This window comes from Erinaceus europaeus, chromosome 13, assembly GCF_950295315.1.
Source record: "Erinaceus europaeus chromosome 13, mEriEur2.1, whole genome shotgun sequence".
In the NCBI taxonomy this organism is placed as follows: Eukaryota; Metazoa; Chordata; class Mammalia; order Eulipotyphla; family Erinaceidae; genus Erinaceus; species Erinaceus europaeus.
Window position 1 is genome coordinate 5,366,439 of NC_080174.1, and position 12,676 is coordinate 5,379,114.

The 12,676-nt window shown below is 49.9% G+C and overlaps 1 protein-coding gene across 2 annotated transcripts; it reads right to left on the bottom strand.

Moving 5' to 3' along the window:
• Positions 1-1,531: 1,531 nt before the first annotated feature.
• MRPL18 (mitochondrial ribosomal protein L18) lies at positions 1,532-12,635 on the bottom strand. 2 transcript variants are annotated; one of them, XM_060205236.1, is made up of 4 exons: positions 12,602-12,635; positions 10,250-10,433; positions 4,445-4,676; positions 1,532-1,820 (listed from the first exon to the last, which is right to left on the bottom strand). In XM_060205236.1, exons 1-4 carry the CDS (start codon positions 12,618-12,620, stop codon positions 1,749-1,751), a joined length of 507 nt encoding a protein of 168 aa, XP_060061219.1. In that variant the 5' UTR covers positions 12,621-12,635; the 3' UTR covers positions 1,532-1,748. The 2 variants fall into 2 exon arrangements, with proteins under 2 accessions (XP_060061219.1, XP_060061218.1); XM_060205235.1 differs by lacking the exon at positions 12,602-12,635 and adding an exon at positions 11,862-12,025.
• Between the last annotated feature and the right edge of the window lie 41 nt (positions 12,636-12,676).

Genomic DNA, 12,676 nt, shown 5'->3' on the forward strand with positions numbered 1-12,676 from the left:
CAATGCCAGCACTATGAATCCACTGCTCCTGGAGACTATTTTTTCCCTTGTTATCATTGATGTTGTTGTTATAGTTTTTATTGCTGTTGTGATCGTTGGATAGGACAGAGAAATGCAGACAGGAGGGGAAGACAGAGGGGAGGGAAAGACAGACACCTGCAGACCTGCTTCACCACTTGTGAAGCGACTCCCCTGCGGGTGGGGAACCAGGGGCTCAAAAGTAATTTTTTTCTTAAGGAGGGGAATTCATGATCACCATTGTACAGGAAGGGAAAGAGAGTCATTGGATGAGGGAATTTTGTTGTTGTTGTTGTTTATTTATTTATTTCCTTTTGTTGCCCTTGTTTTATTGTTGTAGTTATTATTGATGTTGTTGTTGGATAGGACAGAGAGAAATGGAGAGAGGAGGGGAAGACAGAGAGGAGGAGAGAAAGACAGACATCTGCAGACCTGCTTCACCGCCTGTGAAGTGACTCCATTGCAGGTGGGGAGCTGGGGGCTCGAACGGGGATCCTTATGCCGGTCCATGTGCTTTGCGCCACCTGCGCTTAACTCGCTGTGCTACCGCCCTGCTCCCAGAAGAGGGAGTTTCGTATCCAGGATTACCCAGATGGTACAAAGTGGGTCAAGCTCAGGTCTGAATGACTACACTGTGTGCACACCTAGGTGAAAGCTATCTCAAGAGACTCCGTCTGGGGCAGGCAGACAGCATACTGGTCATGCAGGAAGACTCTGTGCCTGAGGCTCCAAGCTCCCAGGTTCAGTCCTCACCAACCCTCCATCGCTCACACACCCCTGCACCACCATCAGCCAGAGCTAAGCAAGGCTTAGTGGTCCGGGAGGTGGCGCAGTGATAAGGCTTTGGGCTCTCAAACATGAGGCCCTGAGTTCGATTCCCGGCAGCACATGTGCCAGAGTGATGTCTGGTTCTTTCTCTCTCTTCCTATCTTCTCATGAATAAATAAAATCTTAAAAAAAAAAAAAAAAAAAAAAGACTGTCTTAGAGACCTAGACAGGCACTGACATTTCTGGTTTAGAGACCTAGGGACGAGGATGGCACACCGTGGACCCACTGTGCAGGCACCAAGCCCCAGCAATAAGCCTGGTGGCAAGAAAAAAATAAATATTAAAAAGGATTTGAGGGACCAGGCAGTGAGTGGTATACCCAGTTACGCACACATAGCACTAAGTGCAAGGATCTGGGTTTGAGCCCCCCCCACCTGCAGTAGCTGCAAAGCAGGTCTGTAGGTGTCTCTCTTCTCTCTATCTACCCTCCTCTCTCAATTTCTGTCTTGTGCAATAAAATGGAAAAAAAAAAAAAAAAAAAAAGGCCACCGTGGACAGAGGATTTGTAGAGCTGATGCAGAGCCCCAGTGATAACCTTGTAGATAACCTTGTAGGCCAAAAAAAAAAAAATTGTTGACCTTGACAGTAGCAGCTACTTCCTGAGCCACCCCCCCCCCCCCAGGGACCCCCAGCTGGACACTCTGCCAGTGAGCTGAGAGCAGCGGGAACCTCAGACCAGAAAACGCAGCTTGGAATCAGCCTTTATTCTTCAACGCACAGACAGCATTCAGTCGGCCCTTCCCAGGGCAGTCAGCTGCAGACAGTTTTCCTCAGATCTGGACTCACGTCCCAGAGTCCGAGAGTGGGAGAAATTGAGTCCTTGATGTGAAGGACGCACGTTCAAGGGGAGGGTGCCGTGGCCTGGACCGCCAGTCGCTCCCGTGAGCGGCCACGCCCCGCCTTCACTCGTAGATTCTCCGCGGCTCCTTGAGCACCACGCCGCCTTCGGTCAGGGCGTCCTGCAGTTCTTTCATCTGGTTCGGAAGATAGGGGGGGAAAGGGAAGCTTCAGTGGACATCACAAGGACACTAGGAAGAAATGGTCAGCGCACGCCCTAAGAGAAGTGAACTGGGCTGGGACAGTATCATGGTTCTATAAAAGGACTCTCATGCCTGAGGCTCCAAAGTCTCAGGTTCAATCCTCCCCAGCACCACCATAAGCTGGAACTGGAATTGAGCAGTGTTCCGGGAAAAAAAAGGAAAAAAAAAAACAACAACAAAAAATCACTCACTGATGGGAAACTGGGGAATGAAAAAAGGAAAAAAAAAAAAAAAAATCACTCACTGATGGGAATCTGGGAAATGTTATGCATGTACAAACTACTGTATTTACTGTTGAATGTAAAACATTAATTCCCCAATAAAGAAATAAAAAAAAAAGTCACTCAATGATTTCTGACCTTCGGACTCCAGAAGTGACCTTAATGGCAGCGAGTGCACGTTCCCAGAGCAGCCAGGAGGGGCTGAGTGAGAGCACAGGGCGCGCGTGTGGGAGGCCCTGCACCATAAGCTAGAGCAGCACTCTGCCCTCCCTCTTGAAGTGAGCACCGTAAAGATAAAATATCGAATTACAGGAGTCGGGTGGTAGTGCAGCGGGTTAAGCGCAGGTGGCGCAAAGCAGAAGGACCAGCCTAAGGATCCCAGTTCGAGCCCCCAGCTCCCCACCTGCAGGGGAGTCGCTTCACAGGCAGGGGAGTCGCTTCACAGGCAGTGAAGCAGGTCTGCAGGTGTCTGTCTTTCTCTCCCTCTCTCTGTCTTCCCCTCCTCTCTCCATTTCTCTCTGTCCTATCCAACAACAACGGCATCAACAATGAAAAACAAGGGTATCAAAAGGGAAAATAAATAAAAATCTAATCGCACATGGAGTCGCCTTATGACCCAGCAACACCACTCTAAGCATTTCTCCAAAGGACACTCAAATGCTAATTCAAAGGGACACGTGCACCCCTGTGCTCACAGCTGCATTATTCACAACAGCCAAAGAGTGGAAGCAGCCTGACTGGCTAAAAAAGTTATGGGATATACACCCCATGGAGTACTACTCTGCAATTAACAGAGATGGTATTGTATCCTTTCCTTTGGGACAAAATGGATGGGACTGGAGGTGGTGATACTTAGTGAAATAAGAAATGAAAGACAGCTGGGAGTCGGGCGGTAGGTAGCACAGCGTGTTAAGTGCAGGTGGCGCAAAGCACAGGGACCGGCATAAGGATCCCGGTTCGAGCCCCGGCTCCCCACCTGCAGAGGAGTCGCTTCACAGGCGGTGAAATAGGTCTGCAGGGGTCTTTCTCTTCTCCTCTCTGTCACCCCCCCCCCCCATTTCTCTCTGTCCTATCCAACAACAACGCCATCAATAACTACAACAATAAAGCAACAAGGGCAACAAAAGGGAATAAATAGATAAATGTTTTAAAAAAAAAGAAATGAAAGACAGCTACTAGATGGTTTCACGCATGTGAAATCAGAGATCTGATACACGTGAATAAGCAAGCAAGGAAGGAAGGAAGGAAGAAGGGAGTAGATAGCACAAAGGTTACGTAAGAGACTCACGCCTGGGGCTCCCAAGTCCCAGGTCCAATCCCCTGCACCACCATAAGCCAGAGCTGAACTATGCTCTGGTTAAAAATAACAGTAATATATATATTTTAAAAAGGAAGGAAGGAGAAAGGCTGTTTCTAAGACTTGTGAGAACTCTGGTGAGTCTCTTCAGGAGGTGGGAGGGTGGGGACACAGCCTGATGATGGGTGTGCTGTGGAACCAGACACTGCTCTTACACTCTTGAAACCCACTATTAGTCAGACACACACACACACACACACACACAAGGACTGTGGTTAGTCTATCTACATACCAGTCGCGTCCACACACACAGACCCTGGGCGTGGACAGCCGAGCTGGGTGCAGAGCAGACTGGCATCTGCAGCTGCTGTGAGGCTGAAAGAGGGCACGTGCGCCAGGTGGCGCACACCTGACACCCAGGAAGGACCTGGCCGACGGAGCTGTTCCTCAGACGTGGGGAGTCAGCACCAACTAAGATCCACGGGGGCCTGTCTACAAAGAGAGGCCTGGGCAGACAAACTCCCCTCCCCAGAGCCCTGCCCCACTAGGGACAGACAGACACAGGCTGGGGGTGTGGATCCAGCTGCCAACATCCATGTCCAGTGGAGAAGCAATGACAGAAGCCAGAGCTCCCGCCTGCTGCTCCCCATAGAGAATTTGGGTCTACACTCCCAGAGGGGGAGAAATGTCAGGGGAAGATGCCCAGAGGGCTCTGAACTCCAGTTCCACCAGGACCCAGAGAGAGAGGGAAAAAGGAAGAGATTCACAAGTAGCAAAAGGTGTAGGTGTGACTTAGAAAGGAAGAGAAGATAGGACCACAGGAAAAATGGGAAAACTATGTCAATACAGAAAGATGGTGCTAGAAGTAACAGTCAGCCTGTATCTGTGACCTTGGGAGAGCCACTGCGGTTTTCATGGAGGGACTGGGGGCACAGAACTTGGTGGTGGGAGTGGGGTAGGATTGTGCCCCTGTATCTTATGATTTTGCAAATCATTATTAAATCACTAACTGAAAAACGAAAGTAAAGGAGGCAAAATACCGATTGCGAGGTCACCTCCCACGGAGTCATCTGCAAGACCACGAAGCTGATTCCGGCCTCCAAGCACCGCCCCGCCAGCACCTGTCCAAGGCTCCTGCAGGCCACCACATTCTTGGTGCTGTACAAGTGCTGCTTGATGGCCCACTCTTGAGTGGATGCCGAGACCACCACCTGGCCATTGCGATGCTCGACTAGCACCTCCGTGTGAAGATTGGTCCTTATAACTCGCAGCCTGAGAGAGGGGAGAGGCGGGGAAAGTCACCAGGAGCCACGCGGAGCCATGCGACCTCAGGGGAGGCAGGACCTGCCCACCCTGCCCAGACCACACCACCCGGCTCCTTGGCTTCTCCACAGAGCCCTGGACTCTACAGGGAAGCTGCTGCTCCTGCCTTTATGGAGATAAAGATTTCATGAGTAAGGGTGGGACACAGAACTCTGGTGGTGGGCAAGGTGCAGAGTGACACACTGTAATCTCACAATCTAGTAACCTACTATTAATCACAAATTTAAAATTCCAGGCAGCGGGAGTGGGGTGGTAGTGCAGCGGGTTAAGCGCACGTGGCGCAGAGCACAAGGACCAGCCTAAGGATCCTGCGTAAGGATCCCGGTTCGAGCCTCTGCTCCCCACCTGCAGGGGAGTTGCTTCACAGGCGGTGAGGCAGGTCTGCAGGTGTCTGTCTTTCTCTCCCCCTCTCTGTCTTACCCTCCTCTCTCCATTTCTCTGTCCTATCCAACAACGACATCAATAACAACAATAACTACAACAATAAAAGAACAAGGGCAACAAAAGGAAAAAATAAATAATAATTTTTTTTTTTTTAAATCAGCTCTCCTCCTATGGGGGGGGGGGGTTCCTAAACAGTAAAGCAGGTCTGCAGGTGTCTCTCTCCTTCTCAACCTCCCCCTCCTCTCTCAATTTCTCTTTGTCCTAGCCACTCAAATGGAAAAATGGACCCCAGGAGCAATGGATTCATAGGGCTGGCATCAAGCCCCAGTGATAAGCTTGAAGGCAAAAAAAAAAAAATTTTAAATGAAGTCGAAAAGGCAGAAAGACAAAATACTGTGACCCATACTAAAAGGAATACTTTCCATACCATGAGAGAACTTTGCTAAAATCAACAAAGAAACGACTAATAACTGAGTAAGCAATGGAGTGGGGAGGGCCACGTCCAGGGCCTCACCACACTGGGCTTTTCACACAGAAAGGGAAGAAGCCACAGAACAGGGGAGTCAGGCGGTGGCACAGCGGGTTAAGTGCAGGTGGCGCAAAGCACAAGGACCGGCATAAGGATCCCGGTTCGAGCCGCCGGCTCCCCACCTGCAGGGGAGTCGCTTCACAGGCAGTGAAGCAGGTCTGCAGGTGTCTGTCTTTCTCTCCTCCTCTCTGTCTTCCCCTCCTCTCTCCATTTCTCTCTGTCCTATCCAACAACAACGACAACAATAAAACAACAAGGGCAACAAAAGGAAATATAAAATATTTTTTTAAAAGTTAAAAAAAAAAAAAGCCACAGAACATTCAAATTCCTTTAGGGTGCTGTGTAGCTCTACTTTTTCTCTCCCTCTCTCCTCCATCCAGAATTGGAAAAGGAAGAAAAAAAGTATAATGGGATCTATTGAAATACAAAGGTATGAGGCCCCAGCAGTATTTAAAAAAAAAAAAACAAACAGCACAGTGGCTGGAGACAGCATCATGACTCTGCAAAAGACTTTCATGCCAAACCAAAGTAAAAGACTCTGGGGTGGGTGGGTGGGGAGAATATCGGTCCATGAAGGATGATGAATGACATAGTGGGGGTTGTATTGTTAAATGGGAAACTGGGGAATGTTATGCATGTACAAACTATTGTATTTACTGTTGAATGTAAAACATTAATTGCCCAATAAATAAATAAATTTAAAAAAAAAAAAGACTTTCATGCCGAGGCTCCAAGGTCCCACGTTCAGTCCCCAGCACCATCAAGAGCCAGAGCTGAACACTGTGCTCGTGAACGTAGAAGCGATTACACAAGCCAGAAATCCCAGCTTCTGCAGCCCCAAACAATTTGAATCCAGACTCCTAGTGGGGGAGAAATGATAAGGGGAAGATGACCACAGGGCTCTGAACTTAAACTCGATCAGAAACTGGAGAGAGAGGCCCCACACCTATGGACATCTAATCTTTGACAAAGGGGCCCAGACTATTACATGGGGAAAGCAGAGTCTCTTCAACAAATGGTGTTGGAAACAATGGGTTGAAACATGCAGAAGAATGAAACTGAATCACTGTATTTCACCAAATACAAAAGTCAATTCCAAGTGGATCAGGGACTTGGATGTTAGACCACAAACTATCAAATACTTAGAGTAAAATATTGGCAGAACTCTTTTCCACATACATTTTAAAGACATCTTCAACGAATCCAATTACAAAGAAAACTAAGGCAAGCATAAACCTATGGGACTACATCAAATTAAAAAGCTTCTTCACAGCAAAAGAAACCACTTCCCAAACCAAGAGACCCCTCACAGAATGGGAGAAGATCTTTACATGCCATACATCAGACAAGAGTTTAATAACCAACATATATAAAGAGCTTGCCAGACTCAACAACAAGACAACAAATAACCCCATCCAAAAATGGGGGGAGGACATGGACAGAATATTCACCACAGAAGAGATCCAAAAGGCCGAGAAACACATGAAAAAATGCTCCAAGTCTCTGATTGTCAGAGAAATGCAAATCAAGACAACAATGAGATATCACTTCACTCCTGTGAGAATGTCAGACATCAGGAAAGGTAACAGCAGCAAATGCTGGAGAGGGTGTGGGGTCAAAGGAGCCCTCCTGCACTGCTGGTGGGAATGTCAATGGGTCCAACCTCTGTGGAGAACAGTCTGGAGAACTCTCAGAAGGCTAGAAATGGACCTACCCTATGACCCTGCAATTCCCCTCCTGGGGATATATCCTAAGGAACCCAACACATCCATCCAAAAAGATCTGTGTACACATATGTTCTTGGCAGCACAATTTGTAATAGCCAAAACCTGGAAGCAACCCAGGTGTCCAACAACAGATGAGTGGCTGAGCAAGTTGTGGTCTATATACACAATGAAATACTACTCAGCTGTAAAAAATGGTGACTTCATCGTTTTCAGCGGATCTTGGATGGACCTTGAAAAAATCATGTTGAGTGAAATAAGACAGAAACAGGAGGATGAATATGGGATGATCTATCACACTCTCAGGCAAAAGTTGAAAAACAAGATCAGAAAAGAAACACAAGTAGAACCTGAAATGGAATTGGCATATTGCACCAAAGTAAAAGACTCTGGGGTGGGTGGGTGGGTGGGTGGGTAGAATACAGGTCGATGAAGGATGATGAATGACATAGTGGGGGTTGTATTGTTAAATGGGAAACTGGGGAATGTTATGCATGTACAAACTATTGTATTTACTGTTGAATGTAAAACATTAATTCCCCAATAAAGAAATAATAAATAAATAAACAAACAAACAAACTGGAGAGAGGGAGTTGGGCGGTAGCGCAGCGGGTTAAGCACACGGATTGGTTTAAGGATTCCGGTTCGAGCCCCCGGCTCCCCACCTGCAGGGGAGTCCCTTCACAGGCGGTGAAGCAGGTCTGCAGGTGTCTTTCTCTCCCCCTCTCTGTCTTCCCCTCCTCTCTCCATTTCTCTCTGTCCTATCCAACAACGATGACAGCAATAACTACAACAATAAAAACAAGGGCAACAAAAGGGGATAAATAAGTAATTTAAAAAAAAAAGAAACTGGAGAGGAAGAAAAAGGGAGGGATATCTGGACGTAGTAATTGGTGTAGGTGTGACTTGGAAAGGAAGAGAAGATGGAACCATGGAAGAAAGAGGGACAAATCTATACAAGTACAGCCAGAGAGTTGTAGAAATGCCAGTCAACCCCTATCTGCAACCTCGGGAGAACTGCTGGAGCTGCCTTCCAGTGGGGAGAGTGGGCATCCAGGACTCCGGTGGTGGGAACAGGGTGGAGTTGTACCCATTATCTTGGAATTTTGTACATCAATATTAAGTCACTAATAAAAAAGAAAAACCTGACAGGAAAAAAATAATTATAATCCCAGTTTAAAGTTTTAGTATAAAAGAATAAAGTAAACTACTTGCCTGCCCCACCCCTGAAAAAAATCTACTGGTGAAAAATGGTAATAATGAGTAAATAAGTGCCTGCCGAAGACACTGCGATGTTTGTAGTCATAAAAGACAGCCGGCGACAGGGAGCCCGTTGAGCACGACGCTTGTGCAGTGCCCCGCTGCTCATCTGCGCAGTTCCGAGACCGAGGGCAGCTTAATGACACCAGCAAACTGACAGACCCGCTCCGCTGCCTGCGCCAGCGCTGCCCGGACTGCTCGCAGGTTGCGCTCAAGCATCAAAGGAATACGATGATCGCCTTCCTTTTTAACTTATTTTACAGATGAGTGTTACGAGACAGAGAAAAGAATCAGGGGCCAGGTGGTGGGTAAGCGCACACACAAAGACCCAGGTTCGAGCCCCTGGTCCCCACCTGCATGGGGAAAGCTTCCCGAGTGGTGAAGCAGGGCTGCAGGTGTCTGTCTCTCTTTCTCCTTTTTCAACTTGTCTATCCATGAATAAATAAAAAGATTAAAAAAAAACAAAAACAAGCGAAGGGGGGGGTAGATAGCATAATGGTTACGCAGAGAAACTCTCATGCATGAAGCTTCAAATCCCAGGTTCAATCTCCAGCAAAACCATATACTGGAGCTGAGCAGTGCTCTGGTAAAAAAAAGAAAAAAATGGGAAGCCGGGCGGTGGCGCACCTGGTTGAGCGCGCATGTTACAATGCACAAGGGTCCAGGTTCGAGCCCCCGCTCCCCACCTGCAGGGGGAAAGCTTCACAAAAGTGCTGCAGGTGTCTCCCTCTCAATTTCTGGCTGTCTCTACCCAGTAAATAAAAAAGACAATACAAAAAGAAACGAAAAAAGAATGAATCCAGAGTATGCTCCGTACGTGTGCTGAGGACTGCGCCGGGAGCTTCACCCAGGACCACAGAATAAAATCGGGCGGGGAGATCACCGGAAGTCAGGTTCCTAACGCTCTTCCGGCTCCCACCTACCCATAACCCCTTAGAAATGTATTTGCGGGAGTCGGGCGGTGGCGCAGCGGGTTAAGCGCACGTGGCGCAAAGCGCAAGGACCGGCGTAAGGATCCCGGTTCGAGCCCCCGGCTCCCCACCTGCAGGGGAGTCGCTTCACGGTCGGTGAAGCAGGTCTGCAGGTGTCTGTCTTTCTCTCCCCCTCTCTGTCTTCCCCTCCTCTCTCCATTTCTCTCTGTCCTGTCCAACAACATCATCAATAACAACAACAATAATAACTACAACAATAAAAAAAAAGGGGGGCAACAAAAGGGAAAAATAAATAAATATTAAAAAAAAATTTCGGGGCCAGGCAGTGGCACACCTGGGTAAGTGCACATATTATAGTGTGTAAGGTCCCGGGTTCAAGCCCGTGGTCCCCACTTGTAGCCGGGAAGCTTCATGAGTGGTGAAGCAGGGCTGCAAGTGTCTCTCTGTCTCTTCCTCTCTATCTCTCCTTCCCTCCTGATTTCTGGATGTTTCTATCCAATCCAGAAATGAATAAATTTCTATCCAGTAAATGAATAAATATTTTTAAAAATTATAAAAAAAATAAAGTAAAAAAAAAATTTTTAATGAATTTCAAAAAGCAGAGAAATGGATTCGCCGCACAGCAGGCAGGAAGAATTCATGGGTCCAGTCACTCATCCCTGGGGGCTGCCCGAGCAAGGAGGACTCAGCCACCTGTGCCAGAACTCGCGGGAGGGCCACACCGTCCCCCAGCCGCGCTCTTTCCTCGCGACCGCCAGGAGCTCCAGGTTCCGGGGGTTCCGGTTGGTGAATTCTGGGGCAACATTTTCATTCTCCGAGGGTTCTCCCGGCTTCTCGGCAGGCGGGGAACTGGTCGACAGCGCCGCGACCCTTCGTCCTGAGAAACAGCAAAGGCCGCAAGGGCATTAAGACAGTTGACAAGCACGGACAAAACAAACAAACAAACACACACACACACACACACACACACACACACACACACACACAAGGACCGGCGGGAGGATCCCGGTTCGAGTCCCCGGCTCCCCACCTGCAGGGGAGTCGCTTCACGGGCGGTGAAGCAGGTCTGCAGGTGTCTGTCTTTCTCTCCCTCTCTCTGTCTTTCCCCTCCTCTCTCCATTTCTCTCTGTCCTATCCAACAACATCATCAATAACAATAATAATAACTACAACAATAAAACAAGGGCAACAAAAGGGAGTAAGTAAATAAATATTTAAAATGTTATTTTTAGGGAGTCGGGCTGTAGCGCAGCGAGCTAAGCGCAGGTGGCGCAAAGCACAAGGACCGGCATAAGGATCCCGGTTCGAGCCCCCGGCTCCCCACCTGCAGGGGAGTCGCTTCACAGGCGGTGAAGCAGGTCTGCAGGTGTCTGTCTTTCTCTCCCCCTCTCTGTCTTCCCCTCCTCTCTCCATTTCTCTCTGTCCTGTCCAACAACGACAACATCAATAACAACAATAATAACTACAACAATAAAACAAGGGCAACAAAAGGGAGTAAGTAAATAAGTATTTAAAATGTCATTTATTATTTTTTTTAAAAAGAGTGATCTTTCTGTCCTCGGCGCCTTTCCACACACCGACCCCCCCCCCCCCGCCCCCCGTAAATCCGGAGCCTTGAAGGTGCTCCCGGCGTGTGGTCATGGCAGAACCGGGACTTGCCCTACTTGGGCGACTACCAGCTCGGCTCACGTGTGTTTACTTATTTATTTACTTATTTATTTATTTCGCCTCCAGGGTTATCGCCGGGGTTCGGTGCCTGCACCACAATCCACCGCTCCTGGAGGCCATTTCTCCCCTTCCGTTGCCCTTGTTGTTGTTGTTATTGATGTCGCCGTTGTTGTTGGATAGGACAGAGAGACATGGAGAGAGGAGGGGAAGACAGAGAGGGGGAGAGACAGACAGACACCTGCAGACCTGCTTCACCGCCTGGGAAGCGACTCCCCTGCAGGTGGGGAGCCCGGGGGCTCGAACCGGGGTCCTGACGCCGGTCCCTGCGCTCGGCGCCACGTGCGCTCCACGCCCTCGGCTCCGTTTCGAGACCGAAAGCGGCCGACAGTCCGGGGCTGGAGTCGCGGGGTTAGAGACGTGGGACCCGCTGTCGCTGCGGGCCTGGGAAGAACCAGCGTCTCCGAAGCCGGGGGCCGACAAGCCTCTCGTACGTAGGGCTGTTGGCGCCCTCACGTTCCCGGAGGACAGACAGACTTTCAGGTCTGACGGAGCGCCAGGAGCTGGCGTGCACGGGGTCCGGTCAGCTCCCCCCGCCCCTGGGAAACGAGCAATCAGAGTTGACGCCGAGATTAATTACCAGAGTTCCTGCAAACCGGCAGCAACTCCCAACACCGCGACCGGAGGGCCATGGCTGAGGTGCGCGTTGGCAAAGCTGGGGAAGAGCCCGCCCTCCTCCCCTCACAGGGCACCGAGGGGCCCACAGGGCGCAGCCATTTTAAATCGGGGAACAGCCCCAGAATTCCGGAAATCGCCCAGGCTTGACCCGGAACCAACCGAGCCCGCGCCGCCAAGTGCCTGCTCCTCCAATCAACGCGCAGGCCTGGTGAAGCCGCCAGCCAATCAGCGTGCAGGCACGCCTGTGAGGGCGGGACTTCCGCTCGAGTCCTCGTGAAAGGAGCCGCCTGCTGGACCGTGTAACCACCATCCAGTCTGCGCTTAACGAAGCTTGTGTCGGCCTTCTGCTGATGGTCGCAAGGGCGCGCGCACACACTCCACAGTTGCGAAAAGCAGCAACGAGAGACGCCGCTTTCAGAAACCTCCTTTCACAGTTCCGCCCAGACACAGGACGCCCCCAGATTTATGAGCCTAAGAACGGGGCTGGCAACCTTTAATCGGGACAAGCTGCAAGGGAGAGAGCGACGAACTAACAAAGGCCAGAAGCCTTTGGATCAGCGACCGTCTCTCGTTCACAAGACACTTCTAACACCCCCCCACACCGGCACGCCCGTTTCAGCCCCTTTTCTAGAAAGCACGCGAATGTACCAGTGCGCATGCGCCCCCCGTAGCCCCTCACTTCCGGCCCCCCTCCCCTCGCACCCTGCTGCCGCGTTCTCATTGGGCGAGGAGGCTGAGTCCGCCTTCTCGCGGCTCCTCACTTGCTGCGCCTTCACG

Excerpts from the sequence above, each read along its gene's own strand:
- MRPL18 (XM_060205235.1), bottom strand. The coding sequence starts at position 11,913 with ATGGCCCTCCGGTCGCGGTGTTGGGAGTTGCTGCCGGTTTGCAGGAAC. Across the intron at positions 4,677-10,249 it reads TCCCGCGAGTTCTGGCACAG|GCTGCGAGTTATAAGGACCA; the intron begins GTGGCTGAGTCC and ends CCCCTCTCTCAG. Across the intron at positions 1,821-4,444 it reads GGGAGGTGACCTCGCAATCG|ATGAAAGAACTGCAGGACGC; the intron begins GTATTTTGCCTC and ends CTTCCGAACCAG.